This window comes from Caretta caretta, chromosome 16 (assembly GCF_965140235.1).
Source record: "Caretta caretta isolate rCarCar2 chromosome 16, rCarCar1.hap1, whole genome shotgun sequence".
NCBI classification, from domain to species: domain Eukaryota; kingdom Metazoa; phylum Chordata; order Testudines; family Cheloniidae; genus Caretta; species Caretta caretta.
This window is the reverse complement of record NC_134221.1, coordinates 17331567-17352364: the sequence shown is the minus strand read 5'-3', so window position 1 is coordinate 17352364 and position 20798 is coordinate 17331567. Positions and strand designations below refer to the sequence as shown.

General features: G+C 50.3%; 1 protein-coding gene across 1 annotated transcript in view; it reads left to right on the top strand.

The window, feature by feature from the left end:
• SARDH (sarcosine dehydrogenase) overlaps positions 1-20798 on the top strand; it is a 101153-nt gene that overhangs the window by 49211 nt on the left and 31144 nt on the right. The window contains exon 17 of the mRNA XM_048823258.2: positions 4698-4791. Within this exon, the coding sequence (XP_048679215.1) occupies positions 4698-4791 (94 nt within the window). The remainder of the gene's footprint in view (positions 1-4697; positions 4792-20798) is intronic.

The following is a 20798-nucleotide window of genomic DNA, read 5'->3' as shown; positions in this document are numbered from 1 at the left end:
GTACTGCTAAGCCATGTCATAAAGCATCAAATATTTAGACCTTTCTTCTGCGCTGCTCGGCGCATGCTCTGCCCCACAAGCCCTGACCCTTTGCACTGGGCCTGCTCAGCCAGGGTTCTGTGCCTCCCATTCACCCTCCGGCTAGGAGCACAACGGTGTTTAAAACTAAACCAACCCCAGGGTTGCCCAAAGAGGTGGCTTCCCGGGCAGCTAGGATTCCCAGCTCCATGGGCGGTGGTTTCCTTCCAGTCCCATTCCCTGCTTTCCCCTACTCTCCACGCTACCATGTCCCGAATTTGATCAGTGCCGCTTCCCCCTCTCCCCACCCCCAGCCTAGCTGCACGGTGGAGCTCACTTGCACATTCTAGAGTCAGTGGGACATGTGAGAAGGAGGAGGAGAGGAAGACACTCCTTCCCAGGGTGTGGATCCTGTGCGCTCTTACATACGTCGGTCTCTGTGGGCCCTGGTGGGTTACCCTTACTTAGGAACAGAGGAATTGCCATAGCGGATCAGCCCCATGGTCCGTCTCATCCCTCTCGCTCATGGTGAGCATTGCACCGTACTGCACGAGTAGCCCTGAGGAAGTCATGGGACTGACTGTGGAGTCTGATCGTTACAGCTGTTGGGTCCTTTGTCAGGATCTGGCATTAGAAATGCCCACCTGGGGCAGGCAGGCAGGCCTCCTGTCTTCTTACTCCCCCTCCTTATTTGGCTTCCAAGCTACACCTCACCAGTGCTCTCTGGCCTGTCAGTCGCCAGGGCTAGCTCCAGCAGAGTGCTCAGTGCCCCATTTCCTAGCATGCTGTGTCCAGCGCCTGAGGTGAGCCACACAAACTGCTTCCTACTGAGTGAGGGCTCTGTGTGGGGGGCCCTCCTACTCCCAGGGAGTCTGCTCCGGACTGAACCGCTCTCATTTGTAGCTGCACCACATCCCCACCCCCTCTTGTTTAACAGGGCAATAGGACACCTCTATCTAGCGTCCCCCCTTCCAGGAACAGGAATACAGACGCGTGCCCACTGCCCCGTTCCTGAAATGCCGTCTGTGAGAATCAGCCTCCTTCCCCAGAGCAGCCTGCAGGAGGGAGGTCCCACAGTGAACCATGGGCTGGGGAGCCTGGCTGATTTGGCGTCGTTAGCTGGGCTCTGTTAATTACACCCAGTGCCACTGCTGCCACACCCCGGGCCCTCCTGAGTGGAGGATGCGGGAGTTTTTCCTTGCACTCATTCCCAGGCGTTCGGGGCCCCGGCTGTTTTACTGGCATTGAAATCAAGGGCCAGTCTGTTCCCAGCGACGCTGGTGCAAATGTCTACACTTACGGTGGTGTGTCGGGTACAGGCCCTACATGTGTCGCTATGTGCCACCGGGAAAGGCAGGGCTGCGTCCACCCTCGTCGCTGCGGCATGTAGCTTCACGCTGTGGTGAAAGGTTGAGGCAGCGGGACGCTATGCTGCTAAAAATAACTGTGTAGACATGAGGGGCACCACTTGGGCCTGTGGAGAGCCATGCAGGGTTCATACTCGGGAGGTTCTGGCGTGTAGGACACACTACGCACCTAAGCCATGCCTCACTGTCTACACTGCCGTTGATACCCACACTCGCTGGGCGTGCAGTGCCCGTATGCTACACGCTGCCGTAAGCATCGATGTGCCCTGGGAGGAACTCCTTTGGCTCCCCTCTGCACGTATGCTCAGGTCATTGAGTATGTCTACATAGGGATAAAAAACCCACCGCTGGCCGAGGTCACGTGACTCTGTCCAGCACAGCTCCAGACTGAAATATAGCTGTGCAGACCTCCAGGCTGGGGCTGGAGCCTGAGCTCTGGGTCCCTGCGTTTGGGGCGGGTCCCAGAGCTTGGCCTGGAGCGCAAGCCTGAATGGCCTCAATTTTTAGCCCTGCAGCCTGAGCCTCGCAAGCCTGAGTCAGCTGACCCGGGCCGCCCACGGCCATGCTGCGGGTCTTTTATCCCTCTGTAGACCTACCCGTTGGGATCAGAATCTGGACAATTGTATGTATTTATTGACCCACAAGTAGTTTTGGCTCCCCATTCCGGAGTGGCTGACCTATTTATCGTGCCAGGAAGGCAGGTTTTAGTGTAACACAGCCCAGAGGGGTGACGGGAGCCGGGGAGACAGCGGCAGGCCCTGAAGAGCGTGGGCGGGGCTGTAAATGTGCATTAGACAGCGGCAAGTCACAGCCGCCCTTACATTTGTCTCTGTCATATGTGACAAGCCAACGCTCATTAGAAACCAGTTCAAGGCTTGGAAGTGGCTGACACGTACCCAGCCACCGGGGCTCCTGAAAGCGAAAGGCAGTGAGGAGAGGATAATGAAGGAAAAGCCTCCACAATGCTGGGAGTGCGTTTATTCCTCTCTGCAGAGTTCAGTGGTGTGGCCAGTGCCGTGCTGGGAAGAGCTGTTCTGTAGCCAAGCCTCGGATTATGAGAGTATCTTCGAGGTCATGCCCCTTCTTCCCCCCACTTCCCTCCAGCAGAAATGATATAATAGGGGCAGTCCAACCGCTGTGGGTCCCTATCAGCTGCCTGCGCTGCCAGTAGCCTCCAGGGGTTCACTCGTGCCAGCGAGCACCACACGCCCTAGGAAGTGTTTGTAGGCCCGGGACCCTCATGGGGATCTTCTGCTGGGCTGCATGTTTCAAACAGAAATGAAACGCCCTCACCGCTTTGGGTTGAGCTCGGCTTTCATCGCTGAACCCTCCAGGCCTGTGGGGGAGGAGGTGAGAAACGGGGAAGCAGTGCCCAGTCTTAATGGCACTAAGTTCAGATCTGAGTATGAGTCGCCTCCCCCTGCCAAAGCCATCCTGGAGAAGGAGAAGGGCAAGACCTATGGGCCTGGCGTAGGAATCGCTGGTGAAATCCCCTGGCCTGTGTTGTGCAGGAGGTCAGACTAGATGGTCTAATGGGCCCTTCTGACCTGAACCTAGTGTGGATAATTCGATTTTATCCAGACTACCCAGCTGCTGAGACAAGATTTGTCCCCTCTGGCACATTGCCAAGCTTGCTTCTAAAATTCCCATGCAATGGGTCTACGGACTGGTGGGGAGAGTATTCTACGGACTGACCTCGCCAGTAGGACATCTTGTAACCAGTCTCAGTTAATAAATTAGCCCTTGGGGTTGGAGGAGTGCCATCATGATGCGGGCAGAGATATGGGTTGAGTTAGCTTTTGGTGTCAGTCAGTGCTCTCCGGCCCCTGTCCTCCCTCTCCTGGAGCACATGTTCCTCTGAGGTGAGGGTGGGGTGGGTTGTGACAGCCTGGAGGAGGAGAAGCTCTTTCTTTTCCCTGCAGCCCTCCGTGGAGCTGGGATGGGATTGGTGGAAGCCTTGTTTAAATATCAGCTCCTGGCGCCCGGGTCAAGCGCTGTCGGTGCATCAGCCTGACAGGGTGCGACGAGGAGCCTGCCTAGCTCAAGACGATGCTGCATTTACTGGGCAAAAGCAAGCTCATCCCAGGGCTCCCCCAGGGAGAGTTACGTAAAGGAGAGGGAAGTGGATGCTTGTGTCCCAGGGGCTGTCGCAATGCATGGGGCTCCCTGGCCATGGAGAGCGGTACTCACGGGGAGTCACTTACTGGCAGGCCTCTTCACAGCCACAGTCTGGGCAGAGAAAAGCCACAGACTGGGAGGAATTTCAGCTCCTGGCAATCGTTGGCACCTCTGCAGCCCAAAGGACAGTAAGGGAGGCTGGGGGGCCTTGGATTCCAAAGCTGCAGCTCTGCGGGAGCACGGAGGGAATCTGTTTAGGGAGGGACGCGCACTGAGAAACTGCCTCAGGCATTAGCAGTACTTTGCCCCTGTCTGGCATCTTTCATCCCGGGATCTCAGAGCCTGGTTGGGTATGTCTCACAAGTTACCCCACCACTATGAGACAGGGAACCATTGTACGGATGGGTAAGCAGCGAGGTGAAGTGACAGGCCTGTGGTCACACAGCGAGTCAGTGTCAGAGCTGAGAATAGAACCCCAGGAGACTTGAACCCCAGACCCCTTCTCTAATAAACTTTTCCATCTCCCTAAGTCCTTATCTGGCCCCTATCACTGCAGTATCTGAACAACTCACCAAAGTCATTGAATTTATCCTCGCAACACCCCTGTGAGCCAGGGCAGTGCTATTGTCCCCATTGTACAGAGCAGGAACTGAGGCACAGAGAGGCTACGTGACTGACCCAGGGTCACTAAAGGAGTCTGTGGTGGAAGCCAGAGTAGAACCTAGCTCCTCTGCATCCTAGCCCCATGCCCTGACCACAAGGATATAGAAATATGCATTTTCTACTTACGCTCACTGACACTGTGCTCTCTCCCAGCATACACACCACCATGGAGCATGAGTGAAAAGGATATTAGTGGGTTTCATTTTTCTGGTCCCCTTGGAGTTGTGATGAGGAGAAGGAGCAGGTCATAAGCAATAAGACACTGGCTGTAAATAGCAGCCCTACGCCGTCAGCGGTGTGCCTTTCCCACAGAACCTAGAGAGGGCTACAGAACAGAGGTGAGAAGAAGGCCGGGGGAGAAATAGGGCAGATTGTCCTTCCCAAGCAGACAGCCAGCTGCCCTTTCAGGTCATGCCAGAAGCAGAACTTTCCATGTGAGCTTGCACGGTGGGTGTAGTGCGTGAGCTAGTGACTTGCTGGCCCCTAGTTGTAGCATCCTTCTCACCAGGGTTTTCTGCTCTTTCCCTGCAGCCGTATGGTCCTTCAGGAGGTTCTCGACACCGATCTCAGCAATGAGGCCTTCCCCTTCTCCTCCCACAAGCTGGTGAAGGCAGCAGGATGCACGGTAGGAGCCCAAGCCCTAAGCTAACACTTCCTCCTTCCACCGCTTTGCATGAGGAAGGTTCTGCCCCAAGAGTTTTTGCTTGGGTGGCACTCCCGTGTGTGTCTAGGGACTTTCACATGAAGGCAACAAAGCATTTTGATTGGCTGAGCCTCTCGCACGGCCCCAGCCCCATGAGCAGGACCTCCTAGATCAGGATGCTGTACAAACAAAGGCTGATGCTCGAAGTAACTCCCACCCCCACATTAGTGCAGGCGTATACCCACCTCAGTGCAGGTCTGGGAAGCCGGGACTCCCAGACCAGCAGCCCCGGGAACCAGGTGTGTGGTACGTGTGTGTAAGGGGGAGGAAGCTAAGATGGGGATCAGGATGTTGGGAGGTGAAGGTGTGAGATCTCTAGTGTCACCTGGGCCAGGATATAGAGTTCTACACCACTAGCAAGCGGGGGCTAGGTGATTTGGTAGTTCCGTCTGGCCTTAAATTCTACTAATCCACCCTGCCTGCCACGTGCTGTTACATATGGGCAAATGGAGACAGCATGCCCTCATGATGGGCTCCTGGAGTGCTCTGGGCTCCTGCTGCTTCTGGCTGGCAGGCCTGTCCTGCAGTGGGATTCCTCCCGCCACGTAGTTCCACCCACGCCATGCAAGATAACACTCTCTAGGCACTGGCAGCCCTCAATTCTGGCCTGAAGCAGCTGCCCCAGCAGCCTCTGAATGGAACCAAACCTGCCCCTGACAGAGATGATCAGTCAGATGCCATCCTGCCTCACCTATGGGACTTTCAGTGCTCCGGAGGGACGGGGCCAGGAACAGGGCTAAGACTGCTCTAGCCTGCTCTCTGACCGAGGCCATGCTCTCTGTCTCCTGCTAGAAGAAGCATTACCCCTTGCAGGGCGGCAGAGGGAAGGTGTCTCTTCAGGTTGTACTCTGGACAGGTTCAACTGAGCTGAGTGATGCACGGAGGTCAGTGGCCAACAAGGGATGGGAAAGAGAAGAAGACAGCAGCAGGGAAGAGCTGTGTGTGTGAAAATCCTGCCATCCCCAGCTCCTTGGCATCTCTGCAGACATCTCTTCCCCAAACATTCGTGTAGCATGACCTTCTGACACTCCCCCATCGGGCAGCCTTGCTGAGGACTTGCCTGTGATGTGGGATCATTGCCAGATTTTTCAAGAAGGCTGAAATTTCCTTTATCATGCAATTCTCTGTGTGTCCTTCATTCCCATGTACCTGGGGCCAATCCCAGGTCCAGCCGGCCCCTGTGCATTTCCTGGTTTAAAACATCAAGGGAAGAGACTGCTCCCCAAAGAGTCTGATCGGAGGAAACAAAATGAGAGTGCATGTCAATGTGTTTCCTGCTGAAGGTGCTGGATTGACAGTCCGGGGGCCGCAGAAGCGCCCCGACCCCCAGCACCTACAGAGCCCAGCCAGAGACATGTACACGCTGCCCCAGCCACATGCCTCTGCCCTGCCGTGGGAGGTGGGAGAAGGAAATCCTGTCTTCATGGCCCACTAGTCCTTGGCCTCTGCTGAAGCTGCTCAGCATGTGGGGGAGAGGGTGGGGGTGGCATGGCAGCATTGGTAGCGATGTTGACCTGAACTAGCTCATTTCACCAGGGTGCTGCCTCGTCAGAGGGTGACGACTTTCCGACGCGGCTGACCCAGCTGGCTTTGGCTTGGGTGGCACCACGCCCTTTCCGGGCAGCATGGGGGACGTTTGATAGCAAAGGGGGATGGAATTCTGGGCTATTGCACTGGGAATGGAGTGAAGACTGAGCTCTTGGGCTGTGCTACTTCCTGCCCTGGGGTACTGATATCGAAAAGCAGGAGGGCCAATCTCGAGAGCCCTTTTTCTTTAATACGGGGAACCACAGTCTCCCGCAGTAACAAGGTAAAGGGAGTTTGAAGACCATTAATCATAGAATATCAGGGTTGGAAGGGACCTCAAGAGGTGATCTAGTCCAACCCCCTGCTCAAAGCAGGACCAATCCCCAATTAAATCATCCCAGCCAGGGCTTTGTCAAGCCTGACCTTAAATATATCCAACCTAAACCTCCCCCACTGCAACTTGAGACTATTACTCCTTGTCCTGTCCTCTTCTACCACTGAGAATAGTCTAGAACCATCCTCTCTGGAACCACCTCTCAGGTAGTTGAAAGCAGCTATCAAATCCCCCCTCATTCTTCTCTTCTGCAGACTAAACAATCCCAGTTCCCTCAGCCTCTCCTCATAACTCATGTGTTCCAGACCCCTAATCATCTTTGTTGCCCTTCGCTGGACTCTCTCCAATTTATCCACATCCTTCTTGTAGTGTGGGGCCCAAAACTGGACACAGTACTCCAGATGAGGCCTCACCAATGTCGAATAGAGGGGAACGATCACGTCCCTCGATCTGCTCGCTATGCCCCTACTTATACATCCCAAAATGTCATTGGCCTTCTTGGCAACAAGGGCACACTGCTGACTCATATCCAGCTTCTCGTCCACTGTCACCCCTAGGTCCTTTTCCGCAGAACTGCTGCCTAGCCATTCGGTCCCTAGTCTGCAGCTGTGCATTGGGTTCTTCCGTCCTAAGTGCAGGACCCTGCACTTATCCTTATTGAACCTCATCAGATTTCTTTTGGCCCAATCCTCCAATTTGTCCAGGTCCCTCTGTATCCTATCCCTGCCCTCCAGCGTATCTACCACTCCTCCCAGTTTAGTATCATCCGCAAATTTGCTGAGAGTGCAATCCACACCATCCTCCAGATCATTTATGAAGATATTGAACAAAACCGGCCCCAGGACCGACCCCTGGGGCACTCCACTTGACACTGGCTGCCAACTAGACATGGAGCCATTGATCACTACCCATTGAGCCCGACAATCTAGCCAACTTTCTACCCACCTTATAGTGCATTCATCCAGCCCGTACTTCTTTAACTTGCTGACAAGAATACTGTGGGAGACCGTGTCAAAAGCTTTGCTAAAGTCAAGAAACAATACATCCACTGCTTTCTCTTCATCCACAGAACCAGTAATTTCATCATAGAAGGCGATTAGATTAGTCAGGCATGACCTTCCCTTGATGAATCCATGCTGACTGTTCCTGATCACTTTCCTCTCATGTAAGTGCTTCAGGATTGATTCCTTGAGGACCTGCTCCATGATTTTTCCGGGGACTGAGGTGAGGCTGACTGGCCTGTAGTTTCCAGGATCCTCTTTCTTCCCTTTTTTAAAGATTGGCACTACATTAGCCTTTTTCCAGTCATCTGGAACTTCCCCCGTTCGCCACGAGTTTTCAAAGATAATGGCCAATGGCTCTGCAATCACAGCCGCCAATTCCTTTAGCACTCTCGGATGCAACTCGTCCGGCCCCATGGACTTGTGCACATCCAGCTTTTCTAAATAGTCCCTAACCACCTCTTTCTCCACAGAGGGCTGGCCATCTACTCCCCATGCTGTGATGCCCAGCGCAGCAGTCTGGGAGCCTACCTTGTTAGTGAAGACAGAGGCAAAAAAAGCATTGAGTACATTAGCTTTTTCCACATCCTCTGTCACTAGGTTGCCTCCCTCATTCAGTAAGGGGCCCACGTTTTCCTTGGCTTTCTTCTTGTTGCCAACATACCTGAAGAAACCCTTCTTGTTACTCTTGACATCTCTTGCTAGCTGCAGCTCCAGGTGCGATTTAGCCCTCCTGATTTCATTCCTACATGCCCGAGCAATATTTTTATACTCTTCCCTGGTCATATGTCCAACCTTCCACTTCTTGTAAGCTTCTTTTTTATGTTTAAGATCTGCTAGGATTTCACTGTTAAGCCAAGCTGGTCCCCTGCCATATTTACTATTCTTTTGACTCATCGGGATGGTTTGTCCCTGTAACCTCAACAGGGATTCCTTGAAATACAGCCAGCTCTCCTGGACTCCTTTCCCCTTCATGTTAGTCCCCCAGGGGACCCTACCCATCTGTTCCCTGAGGGAGTCGAAGTCTGTTTTCCTGAAGTCCAGGGTCCGTATTCTGCTGCTTACCTTTCTTCCCTGTGTCAGGATCCTGAACTCAACCAACTCATGGTCACTGCCTCCCAGATTCCCATGCCTCTCCATCTCTAAGACCCAGTCACTTTTCAGTCCTTGTGGCATCTGGATGGCTCCCTGAGACACAGGTGAGAGGGGATTAAGGAGGGACTTGATCACAGTCTATAAGAACTTAGATGGGGAACAAAGATGTGAAAATGGGCTCTTCAGGCTGGGAGAGAAAGATCTAACATGATCCAGTGGCTGGAGGTTGAAGCTAGACCAATTCTGACTGGAAACAAGGTGTGCATTTTTAATGGTGAGAGTAATTAATCACTGGAACAATTTACCAAGGGTCGTGGTGGATTCTCCATCACTGACTCTTTTTAAACCAACATAGGATGTGTTTGGGAAAGCCCTGCTCCAGGAATTATTTTTGGGAAGTTCTCTGGCCCGTGTTCTACAGGAGGTCACACTAGGTGATCACAATGGTCCCTTCTGGCCTTGGGATCTATGAACCTGGACGCTGGGGCAGCTGAGCCAATCTGCTCTGGAACCGAGGCCTTCGGATGTGATTTGTTTTTTCTGCAGCTTGGCTTTGGTTTCCGGTTCTGGACGGAATGCAGGTGTGTGGGGGAGGGAAGCGGGGGAGTGTGCTTTGCATCTAAGAGACGACCAGATGTAAAGGGAGCATTAAAATGTTCTTGAGGGATGGCAGCTGTGTGTGTTGCTTTTGGACGTTTCTCTTCCCCATCCTCCCCACGCCGTCCCACTGGCAGCCCGCCCCCATCCCTCCTTTCAGCTCCTCTGGCCATAGCCTGCTGGATGACCCTGAAGCCTGGCAGGAAGAGTCATTCTCAGAGCCTAAGTTTGCAGTTTGTCTTGTTCACCTGCACTGAAGCTTGGGTGGGAGCTGGGAACTGTTGCACGCTCTAGGGACTTGTGGGGAGCCCTGAATCCCAGCTAGAGCTGCCGGATGAGCAAACGGCCTGGCCAGACGCACATGAGCATTGTGCATGTGTGTACATATATGCAGTGTTCCAGTGTCCCCAACCGCTCCCCAAAAAGGGACAGACTTCGGATGTAGTACCTTGTTCTGTATTGACATGAAACGGGCTTGCCTGGGAAGGAAGGGACTATGTGAAGAGGAACATCTGAATCTGGCCCTAAGTGATTCATTCCTATGTATATATACGCTGTATAGAATGTGTGTGTGTGTGAGTGAGTGACACACACCCCACCCATTACGTATTCAGTGAAGAACTGCACACTGGCACAGAAATAGCAACCCCAAGAGTGTAGGAAGCCAGCCAAGAAGACCTCCCTATATCAGTCTACACGTGGAGGTGGCTATCAGTCTGTTTGAGAGAGAGACACACATCCACACCTGTAGACAGATATAGGTAGGTCTTCGTGGCTGGCCCCCTGCACGCTTGGGGTGGCTGTGCCCATCTGCGGGCCTTCACACACAGCTGCACTCACTGCCCGTAACTCTCGCTTGTTTCTAAATTAAGAGTGAAAATGGGCTCCTGTGCCCATAACTGACGGCAAAAGGTGCAATGCAAACAGCAGAGCCAAGGATGCTGTCACCTCACTAGAGGAATCTAGCTACCCCTCCCACCCGCACCATTCTGCTGCCTGCCGCATGTATCTCCCTCCTTGCTCTCGGCTCTCTCCCCATCCCTGTCCTCTTTCCTTATGGTTCCCTTCATCACCTTTCAGCACTCTGTTTCCTTCTGTGCTTGGAGCTGTCTCCCACTTCAAGCCTCCTCTCTTAGCTCCTTCTGAAAACCAGCCCCTTCCAGAAATCCTTGCTTCCTCCTTTCTCATTAGTAGTCTTTCCTGGCCCTTCCTTCTCTGAACTGTCTTGTCTGGAGTTTGCTTGTCTACTGTAGGTTGTCAGGGCCGGATACTGCCACCCTAGCTCATGTTGAGTAGCACCTTGCTCCATGGTAAAGTAAGAGTAGTGAGTTACTTATCGTGAGTCAGGGTGGTAGAACCTGGCCCTAAGTTGACTCTTGTCTATGTCTTATCCTATGTCCCTAAGGTGCAGTGTGCATTTACAGGACAGTATACAGGACTGTTGTTAATGATGATAACTAGTATTCCTTGCACCACTTTAGCGCCATGACACCTCTGCCATGGTAGAACGTGGTTCCTCCAATGTACAGGGAGTGACGCTCGTGTGTATGTCAAAGGCCTCTATTCTGGCTCTGCTGGAAAGAAAAGTTCTAGGAGCAAAGTGGGTGGCTCAGTGTTCTCATTTGCATGCTAATACCCAGCATGCTTTTCCACAGTGCTCAGTATTCTCATTTGCATGCCAATACCCAGCATTCCTTTCCAGCCCACACAGCTGTTCCTTAGCAATGCTTGGACTGAGCTCTGGGAAGACGCTGGGAGTTGTCCGATGTGATAAGTCCTCATGTGGGCATGTTGACTTGTGTTTCCACAGTTATGTCAAAGGAACAAAAGAGTCCTCTTTCGGCCTAGGGACTACTGCAGGCGATAAAGAGATTCACTCAACATGGGAGCCCCCTTTTTAAAATCTGTGACTGAGTAGATGTAAAATAGGTCATGTTCTCCCTTTAAAATTTCAGGGCTGGGGTCCCTGAGAAGTCAGTGTATTTGATCACAGGAGAAGCCTGACAACTTTAAGCTTTCTGTACAAGTGCAGACAGTCTTGAATTTGCTAAGACTTTACATTTAAAGAGATTGGCTATGCATGTGAAATGCGCGAATGGTAATTCTTAATGCTAATACCCAAGGCTAAGCTCCTGTATGTCTGAGGAAACATAATACATGTCCCTTTGGATGACGAAGAAAAATCCATCACTCTGGCCTGGTTCCACTGCCTCCTAAAGACTTGCAGACACACAAGAGCTGACCCAGTCCTAGCGATATAGAACAATGTGATGTGTAACAACGGACGCAAGTACACCCTAGAGCACAGTAATGAACAGATTTCATGAGACACCATGAGTTTCCTTTGTATTCAATGAAACCATCACAGTGGGACGTGCGCAGCCCCACACCCAGTATCGATGTCGGGACTTGATGTGGGGTATTTATTACATTGCGTGACTTGCACACAGCCCCAGTGAAGGGATTTAATTGCCTTAAAACATGTTGGTTTCTTTGGCCTTGTCAGAATGGGGCAGAAAGATATTAGTTGTGCTCTCGTTTCTTGAAAAAATTCATGGTTTTGGGCTTGTCTACATATGGCGTTATTGTGGACTAACTATTCAAGAACACAGCTGTTCCAGAGCAATGATTCCTGAATAGTGGAAATGGAGTAAACTAAGCCAGTAAAAGGCACTCTTATTTTGGAATAAGCATGTCCACATATGGAGTTATTCCTGATTAGCTACTCCACTTTAAATTCACAACCTACCATATTCTGGAATAACTTCAATGTGTTGAAAAGTCATCCGTCCATCTGTCCATCCAACATTGCACATTGATATCTAAGGAGCAATCTAAACTTATTGTTGGGATTTGTTTTTAGAGTGTGAAGGGGCTGATGTATTTGAGAGGGTTATTGCTGGGAAGCTGTCGAAGATGGAAGCTTTCATCTAGTTCCAAGTACAGCAAAGGGTGCAGGTCATTCTTCTGTCATGGTGCAGAGAGTTCCACATACATGGCCCAGCTCTTGTGAAAGTTCTCTCTTCAGCAGATGTGTGTCTTCCCCTGTTTGTCTATAGGTTTCTTTTTCCAACGGAGTGATGCTGCTGTGGGAGGTCACTGTTGTGGAAGGCCAGGCGGCTGTGGGGTAGCATGGACCAGTGCTATTCAAGGCTTTGAAAATGAGTACAGCGAGCCAGGCTCTGTGTCTATGGGGCAGCTGGTGTATTGGGATGATGTGTTTGTGAGCAGAATAGCTGCCGCCTTGGGGACCAGGTATGGCATTCTCAGCCAGAGGTCATTGCAGCCGATGAGGCAGAAGTTACAAAGGCATAGCTCGTGGCGGCTAGATAGCTCTCTGATTTGGTCGTGAGTAGCCTTCTGACCAGTGCATTATTTTATTTATTTATTTTAAATTCTTATGCATTTGATGCTGCGTTTTGGCTTCATCTCTTTGTTCTCACAAGGCCTCGCTTTGTCTTGCTGGTTTGATGGTGTTAGGGATGAGTTCCCAGAGCCTGTTGTTGTTTGGGGTCACAGGAACAAACTGTTCCTGTATATGGGCTGGAAAATGCTCCCTCAACCCTCATCTGTGCGGGAGACAGAGCTTTCTCGAGGGCCAGTCCCAGACCCTGGTCCGAATTCCCACAGGGATTAAGGCCCATCACAAACCTCCCCTTCTCACCCCCTCCGCTACCCGCAAGTGCCAGGTGCCCTTCTGTGACTGGCTGTCTCTGATACAAAGCACAGAGCAGCAAGGTCATGTTAAAAATATAAATACCCCGTAAACAAAACCCTTCCAAAACACTCCACAGCACACACAATTCTCCCCAGGGGAGAGAGAACAAACCATTTGAGACAGATGTTAATCACACAGCTTAATGCCTGGCACCCAGATGCTATGGTGAGGTATAAGAATCTATTATAGACTAGAATCTTTCCCTCCTGCTGCAGTCACATCCGGTTGGATTGAGCTCCTTGAGGCTGGCACTATTTCAGCCTCTTTGCACAGCGCTTAACACGATGCTGGTGCTCAATACATAATAATATATTCTACTGGAACTGGGACCAAGCCCCTGAGTTCCAATCTAGATCTGGGCTTTCCCAGAGTTCAGGAGTCTTTGGAGTTGGGGCTTTGATTTGGATACCTTCTCAGAGGCCCCATCTATCCAGAGAAATTTGCACTGGTATGCCAGAACAATGTATTCACACCAGGGCAATCCCCTAATGTAGACAGCCAGAAACAATGTAAAAATGGAGCTTCGGTTGGTGAGAATGTAATCTGGTAAATTACATGACCGATGCACTCGAAAGTAGACTGGGTCTAACACTGTAATGGTAAATAATGTCCCAGCTGGGCACAGAGCCACCATTCAATTATTTCTCTCCTTCCCCTTGCAAGCCCAGCTCATTTAATGCTCCCGACTCATAGACTTTTGTTTGTCTTTCAATGGACACTCCTGGGTCATGCTGAATGGATTTCACTGAAGGAGTAGGAAATGGGCTGAATGATACCTTCGGCCAGCTCGGGCACGTGTTGAAATGCAGGCAGAGCACGTGAGGAAACTTGTCTGACAGGAGAATTAAGGACGAGATCTGACTGCGAAGGAGATCAAAGCCGTTGCCAGCAGATTAAAGCGAGGGAGCTTTCCGGGACTGCGCAGTTAATGTAATTAAGACCGAAGTGCTGATCCTTCAGCTGTCATTGAATCTGTTACCAAGAGGCCGGCTTAGGTTGCTGCTGAGCAGCGGGTGGAGTTTTCCTGCAGGGATTGGGGCCCCAGGGTTCTGTAGGAGGGATGCGAGGGCTTGGAGTGGTGATTTGCAGGGAAGTGTGGAGCTTCTGAGTGGAGATTTGCACTAGGAGACGAGAACATTTTACTGGGGACTCTGGTTAGCTGGGAATATTCCACACCTTGGCTTACATTTCCCAGCACTGCCGTGTGGGGCATTGGCCTCCAAAATATAAGCCGTCCTTTTCCCAGTTGTCTTTCTTCTTTCCACTTGTCCCTCTTCCTGCCTGCCTCCTTTCCAGTTCTTGTTTGTACCTGTTCCTGTGCCCAGTCTATCCCGCTGTCCCTGTCCCTTCCTCACTGGCCGGAAGGTGGGGAATGACTAGCTGAACAGCTGCAATATGCAAGACATTTTTGAGCCATGTGCTGAGGACCTGGCTCAGGGCAAACATACAGCAGGTGGCATCCCCCTCCCACTGCTCCTCCCTTTGAGGGTGTTTTTTGTTGGGTAACAACTACATGGGGTTGCCAGCCACCTTTGCACTGCCACAAGAGAGACGGAAGTGGGGCACACAATCTTGGAGCTCCATGGGATGGTGAGGTTCCTTGAGGCCTGGCTGGTGTCCTGCAGGGTCAGCCAGACGGGCCCAGTTCCAAAGGAATGGTCAGGGACTACGCACTGCCTTGGTTCTAGTACTTGGTGGCTGCCTTGCAGTTCCATGTGTGGGGAAGGCAATGGAGACCTAGGATGCCACAGGACATTTAGGGCACCCATCACCACCACCACCAGCAGCAGCCAGTGAGAGAATCTGTGGGTCCATCTCTCCCATCCTCTCTCCTACCGCTCCTGTGCTTCACTGTACAGGACACCCTCAGATTAAAGTCATTGGCTCCTAGAGGTGCAGCACAGAATATGCAGCCTGGGTAGAAGAGGGGACAAAAGTTTTATGCCACCTTTTTGCCTTGGGATGCTCTAGGGGCTGGAATATCTCCCATCCTGGGTTGTCCAGGGGCTGTGGTGCAACCAAAAATCTCTATAGCACCATATTCTATGGGCCTGTCCCCTCCCCTCTCCACCCACTCCTGACATGCTCCCTACACCAGAGCTTGAGCCAGGAGCTTGAGAATTCACCCCAAGCAAGTTGTGGCTCCATGTGTCAGCAGCGTATGGACCTGGAGCAGAAGACAGAATCTGCTTCGTTGTCTGGGCCAGGGGCTCTCTCGGGTAAAGTTTTCTGCATCCTCCAAGAGCAGCAAGAGCAAAGCCCGGGAAGCAATCTGGCTCCAGAGCTGAGGTTTACAGATTCATCCAAATGTTTGCAGAAAATAAACTGGATCATAACCAAGCAGATGTGGAAGTGGGGAAATAAACTAGCCATACCTCAGGCAAAGAAGACTGAATTCATTCAAAAATGATAAAGAACTTCGAAGGAGCGTAGGGGGTCAGTCATGACCTCAGCAGTCCAGTATGCGATACACACACAGTTGTTCGCAAAGATGTCCACATGCATTTCTGAAACAGCAAATAACATACAGATCTATGTGTTGAGATGATCCTTGTGGGGTTTTCTTTTGTTTGAGTCCTTCTTGGATCTACACAATCCCTTCAGTCTGATGGGAGAGGAGCACTCTAAAGTTTATCGTCCTGGCAGAAGCCAGGAACGCTATCTGGGCCCACATCCCCATCCATATGATGTTTGTTTTCCTCCATATATTTGCCCAACTCCCTTTTAAAATGATTCCTGCTAACCGTTTCCTATTGCTGCCGTTGGCAGGTTATTCCCCATGGCCCTGATACCACGTTCTTTACACAGGCAGAGCGCCCACTGAAGTCAAATAGGATAAGCACCCGGTGCCCTGTGTGAAATACTCTCTGCCTGAAGACATGCATGACAAAAACAAACAAGCAAGATCCAGATTTTGGCTCAATCCCATCGCTTGGAGTTATCTGGATCTGGGTTGTTCATCCAGTGCCGTATAGAGCCAGAGGCCAGGTGCAAAATTTAGATCAGGGTTCAAGCTCCAGACCCTACACATGCACTTGCCCCAAATGTCCGATCTGGGCTTTGGCTACAGTCTCATCTCTAATTAAAAACTGAAAAATATGTCTGACTGCCTTGGTGCTTGTGCACAACACAAGCTCTGGGTATCCTATTAACTAAAATAGCTAAAAACATAATTTAAGATGACTAGGGTAATTTGCTCAGACAAATTCCAGGGCTGGTGTGGGGAGAGACTGCCTAGAAGAACTGAACAATGCCCATGATCAGCAGCACATGCTGAAATGGGAAACCAAGCGAAATCCACAATGGCTCCGAACCCCAGAAGCTCTGGGGTCACCTGGGAAGGGCTGGGAATGGGGATAATGATGAGGGGTAAATGAAATGCTCTTTACACCTTGCATGCATGACTGCAATAGTGAACTCGCCGCCTCTCCAGCTGCAGGAGGAGGAAGGCAGATAGCAGGTTAGCAGGCGGGGAAAGGTGGCACAGAGAGATCTCCTCTACTTGGGAAATTGCTCCCAGGAGAGGAGGTCATGGGTTTTAGACAGATTGTTTTAGCTTTTTGAACCGCTCTTTAGGAAGGGCGTGACTGAGGCTGAACTGAAAGGGAGGAAAGCACCCTGGTTAACCTAGTAATGGCCACGTCCTCGGTAGGAAAACAAGGGAATGGAGATGTGCCTTAACATTAGTAAGCTCCTTAAAACGTGCGATTGATGGGAATTGGTGCATCCTCCTGGGGAGAGACTAGCTGTGATTCCTCTATGTCCACACCTTCTTAGCAATCCAAAGGCAGCAAAATGTGGGGCGGGGGGCATGTGGGCCCTGACTACATTAAGGAAATATACCCTAAAGTAACTGTATCAGTGCAGCTGCCCCCTAATGTAGACAGGGTGCCCCAGCACAAAACAGGTCTTCCATCAGTGTGGCTCACTGCTTGTTACCAGAGTAAGGGACACTGATGTAAATCCTGCTTTACGTTGCTGCAGGGTGTCTACATCAGGGGCTTGCACTGGTCAGATTGGTGCCCACTGCCTTACTATAAGTGGGTCCTTGGTTGGTTGGTTGCTTTTGGAAAGGAGGGGAGAAATTATCACAGTCTGGGAGCAGAGCAAATCTAGAGCCGCAGCACAGAGTAATCTAATCCTTCCCCTTCAGACAAGACATGGCCCACCATAGCACAGTGCATACTGCATACAGGTGCACTTGTGTCCTGGCCTGGGAAACTCTACACGCTTCTCAGCATGAATGCTCCATTGCTTTCCACACATAGCTCCAGAGGGTACCCTTCCCCTCTCCATCACGACACCTGAGAACTCAAGGGCATTGGAGCTGCTGTCATTTGGGATCAGGAAACGCTTGGCGGTGCATGAAGGCAGCTCCAGTGGGATCCACAAAGTCAAAGGTATTGTGTGGTAGGGCAGAGCAATGCCACGCTCCATAGCTGCTGTGTTGCATGTAAGGTCATTTGTAGCCGAAGAACAGCTTAGCACAGCTCCTTCTGCCTCTGCTGGGGGAAAGCGTCCTTTTGCCAGGAGAGCGGCATCTCTTGATAGAGGTGCTCTTTAGAGACCAGCAGTGCCCTGGCAGGAATCTTTGATGTGAGGTAGAGGCAGCCACAGGATAACTTGTGAATGGCCAGGCACTGCACAGCTGGTGACGTGGCCACTCCCACAGGCAGCTCCAAAAGAGAGAGGATTATCACATGCAATGTTCACGGGAGGCCACTTTCATCCTCTGTTGGCGGACGCTATCCTTGCCTAGCAGGGTGCCGGATTTGAGGATAGAGTTGGTCTTTCCTAGAGACGAAGCCTGTTTTTTTTTTTTAAAGTATTGGCTGACCTGTCTGCTTCCATTGAAGTCAATAGCTGTTTTACTGCTGACTTCAAAGGGAGCAGAGGGAGGCCAGTGCTGAGTGCTGTGAGCCTGCCAGAACCAAACACCTCCGGCCCACTGGCTAGGTCATATCTGCATCTGAGCTCTGCCGCTCAGACTGTGCTCCAGTCCCATCCATCACTAATGGCTGACTCCCTTCTTTTCCTTGCCATATGCTCCTGGGGAGGCATTGTCCTGTTCCTTGCAGCACCCTCTGACCCACAGTTCTCTGCCTCTCAGCACACTGCCTGGCTTCTCTGGCTGAAAGAGATTCTCCACCTTCCCGCTGGTTCCTCCATCTCTGCTAAGGGCCAGGGTAGCACTAATCCAAGTGGATAAGGACGGAGCAGGCCATTAGATGATGCTTGGTGCCTCATGGGAGGCAGGAAGTATCAGATCCATTAAGGCAGGCACTTAGCCAGGAAGCCAGCTGGCGAATGCGTGGGCTGCAGAATGTACTTACAAACCAGCTGATCGCCCAAACCATCCCTAGGCATTGGTCTAAACAGGCAGCTTGAGGTGTTTGAAATGAAGTCTGAAACCCTCAGCAAGTGCAGTGCTGGGGTCACACTTGATACGAAGGGTTCATTTATACATAGTTCATAAAGGGTTAATAAATTACTAACAGCTGTTTTAATAAATGAGTAACCAATTAGTACAGATTGTCCAACAGGTCAATAAATTACTTATAACCGTCTATTACACTTCCCACTGATGAGCTCATAGCCTTCTTCTATAGCACACCACTCATGTCTGTAACATGCTCATAACATCTATTAATTGTCTATTAACCCTTCATAAGCTATGTATCAATGTACAGTCATATAAAATGCAACCATATTTGCCTTTCATTTCTAATTTGTAAAAATGGTCCTTTTTTTCTGGGGGACAAGCCCTCCTGAATGTTGTGGAAATTGTGGCTTTTTTGAGTGACCGTGCTCCTGCCCAAATGCTCTGACTTTCAAGCAAGCACCCCCCCCCCCGACACACACACGCACACACACGCACTTTTGAATTTCACAATTTGAAATGTCATGCAGATGAAAATCAAGGTGAACTTTTCACCCATCTTGGTGCAAAATGGGCCATTCTGCATGAACCAAAAAAAAAAAAAAAAAAAAAACCCCTTTGAAGCAAAATCTCTGGGCTGTGAAATCAGGGTTTTTCAAGAGGTGACATTTCATGAAAAAGTGAATCATTTTGAAATGAGGCTACCTTGAGTGAAGGGTAACTGGGCATGTGTCTACCTGTTCATCTCTCTGTCTGTGCTTGCATCTGTCTACCCATCTGTGTGTCTGTCAGGGCAACTGCTGTGTATCTACCTGTGCATCCGTCTGGTTAGCTGTGTGTCTGTCTCTGTCTCTGCCTGGCTGTGTATTGATCTACTTATCTCTTTGAACCAAATTTCCTGGTGGGGCGAGCAGTGTTCGCCCCACCCCCCAGCGTTAGGCAGCTTTTGACACCTGCAGACAGAGTCTGGTTAGCCCCCGACAGAGCTGTTCCCTGTACTTCAGCGATGCAGTAGAAGTCTCTTTGGGCAGCTGTTTCCTTATGTATGATAAATTACAGGCAGGGTCTATCAGAAATAATCATATAAAAAAGAGTCCCATTCAATTACATCGTGTAATGGCAGACAGCTAAAAGGAGACAAGTTTTTAAAGTGCTTATATACCAATGCTAGAAGTCTAAATAATAAAATGGGTGAACTAGAGTGCCTCGTATTAAATGAGGATATTGGTATAATGGGCATCACAGGAACTTGGTGGAAAGAGGATAATCAATACGATACCGTAATACCAGAGTACAAAATATTTCGGAAGGACAGAACAGGTCGTGCTGGTGGGGGAGTGGCATTATATGTGAAAGAAAGCGTAGAATCAATTGAAGTAAAAATCATAAATGAATCCAACTGTAAGCCTGTAAGCCCGACTTCAGTACTGGGCAAACTGGTTGAAACTATAATAAAGAACAATATTGTCAGACATATAGATGAACATAATTTGTTGAGGAAGAGTCAACATGGTTTTAGTAAATGGAAATCATGCCTCACCAATCTACTAGAATTCTTTGAGGGGGTCAACAAGTATGTGGACCAAGGGGATCCAGTGGATATAGTGTACTTAGATTTTCAGAAAGCCTTTGACAAGGTCCCTCACCAAAGGCTCTTACACAAAGTTAGCTGCCACAGGATAAGAGGTACGGTGCTCTCATGGATTGGTAACTGGTTAAAAGATAGGAAACAAAGGGTAGGTATAAATGGTCAGTTTTCAGAATGGAGAGAGGTAAATAGTGGTGTCCCCCAGGGGTCTGTTCCGGGACCAGTCCTATTCAACATATTCATAAATGATCTGGAAAAAGGGGTAAACAGTGAGGTGGCAAAATTTGCAGATGATACAAAATTACTAAAGATAGTTAAGACCCAGGCAGACTGCGAAGAGCTACAAAAGGATCTCTCAAAATTGGGTGTCTGGGCAACAAAATGGCAGATGAAATTTAATGTTGATAAATGCGAAGTAATATGCATTGAAAAGCATAATCCTAACTATACGTATAAAATGATGGGCTCTAAATTAGCTGTTACCACTCAAGAAAGAGATCTTGGAGTCATTGTGGATAGTTCTCTAGAAACATCCACTCAATGTGCAGTGGCAATCAAAAAAGCAAACAGAATGCTAGGAACAATTAAGAAAGGGATAGAAAATAGGACAGAAAATATCATGTTGCCTCTATATAAATCCATGGTATGCCCACATCTTGAATACTGCATGCAGATGTGGTCGCCCCATC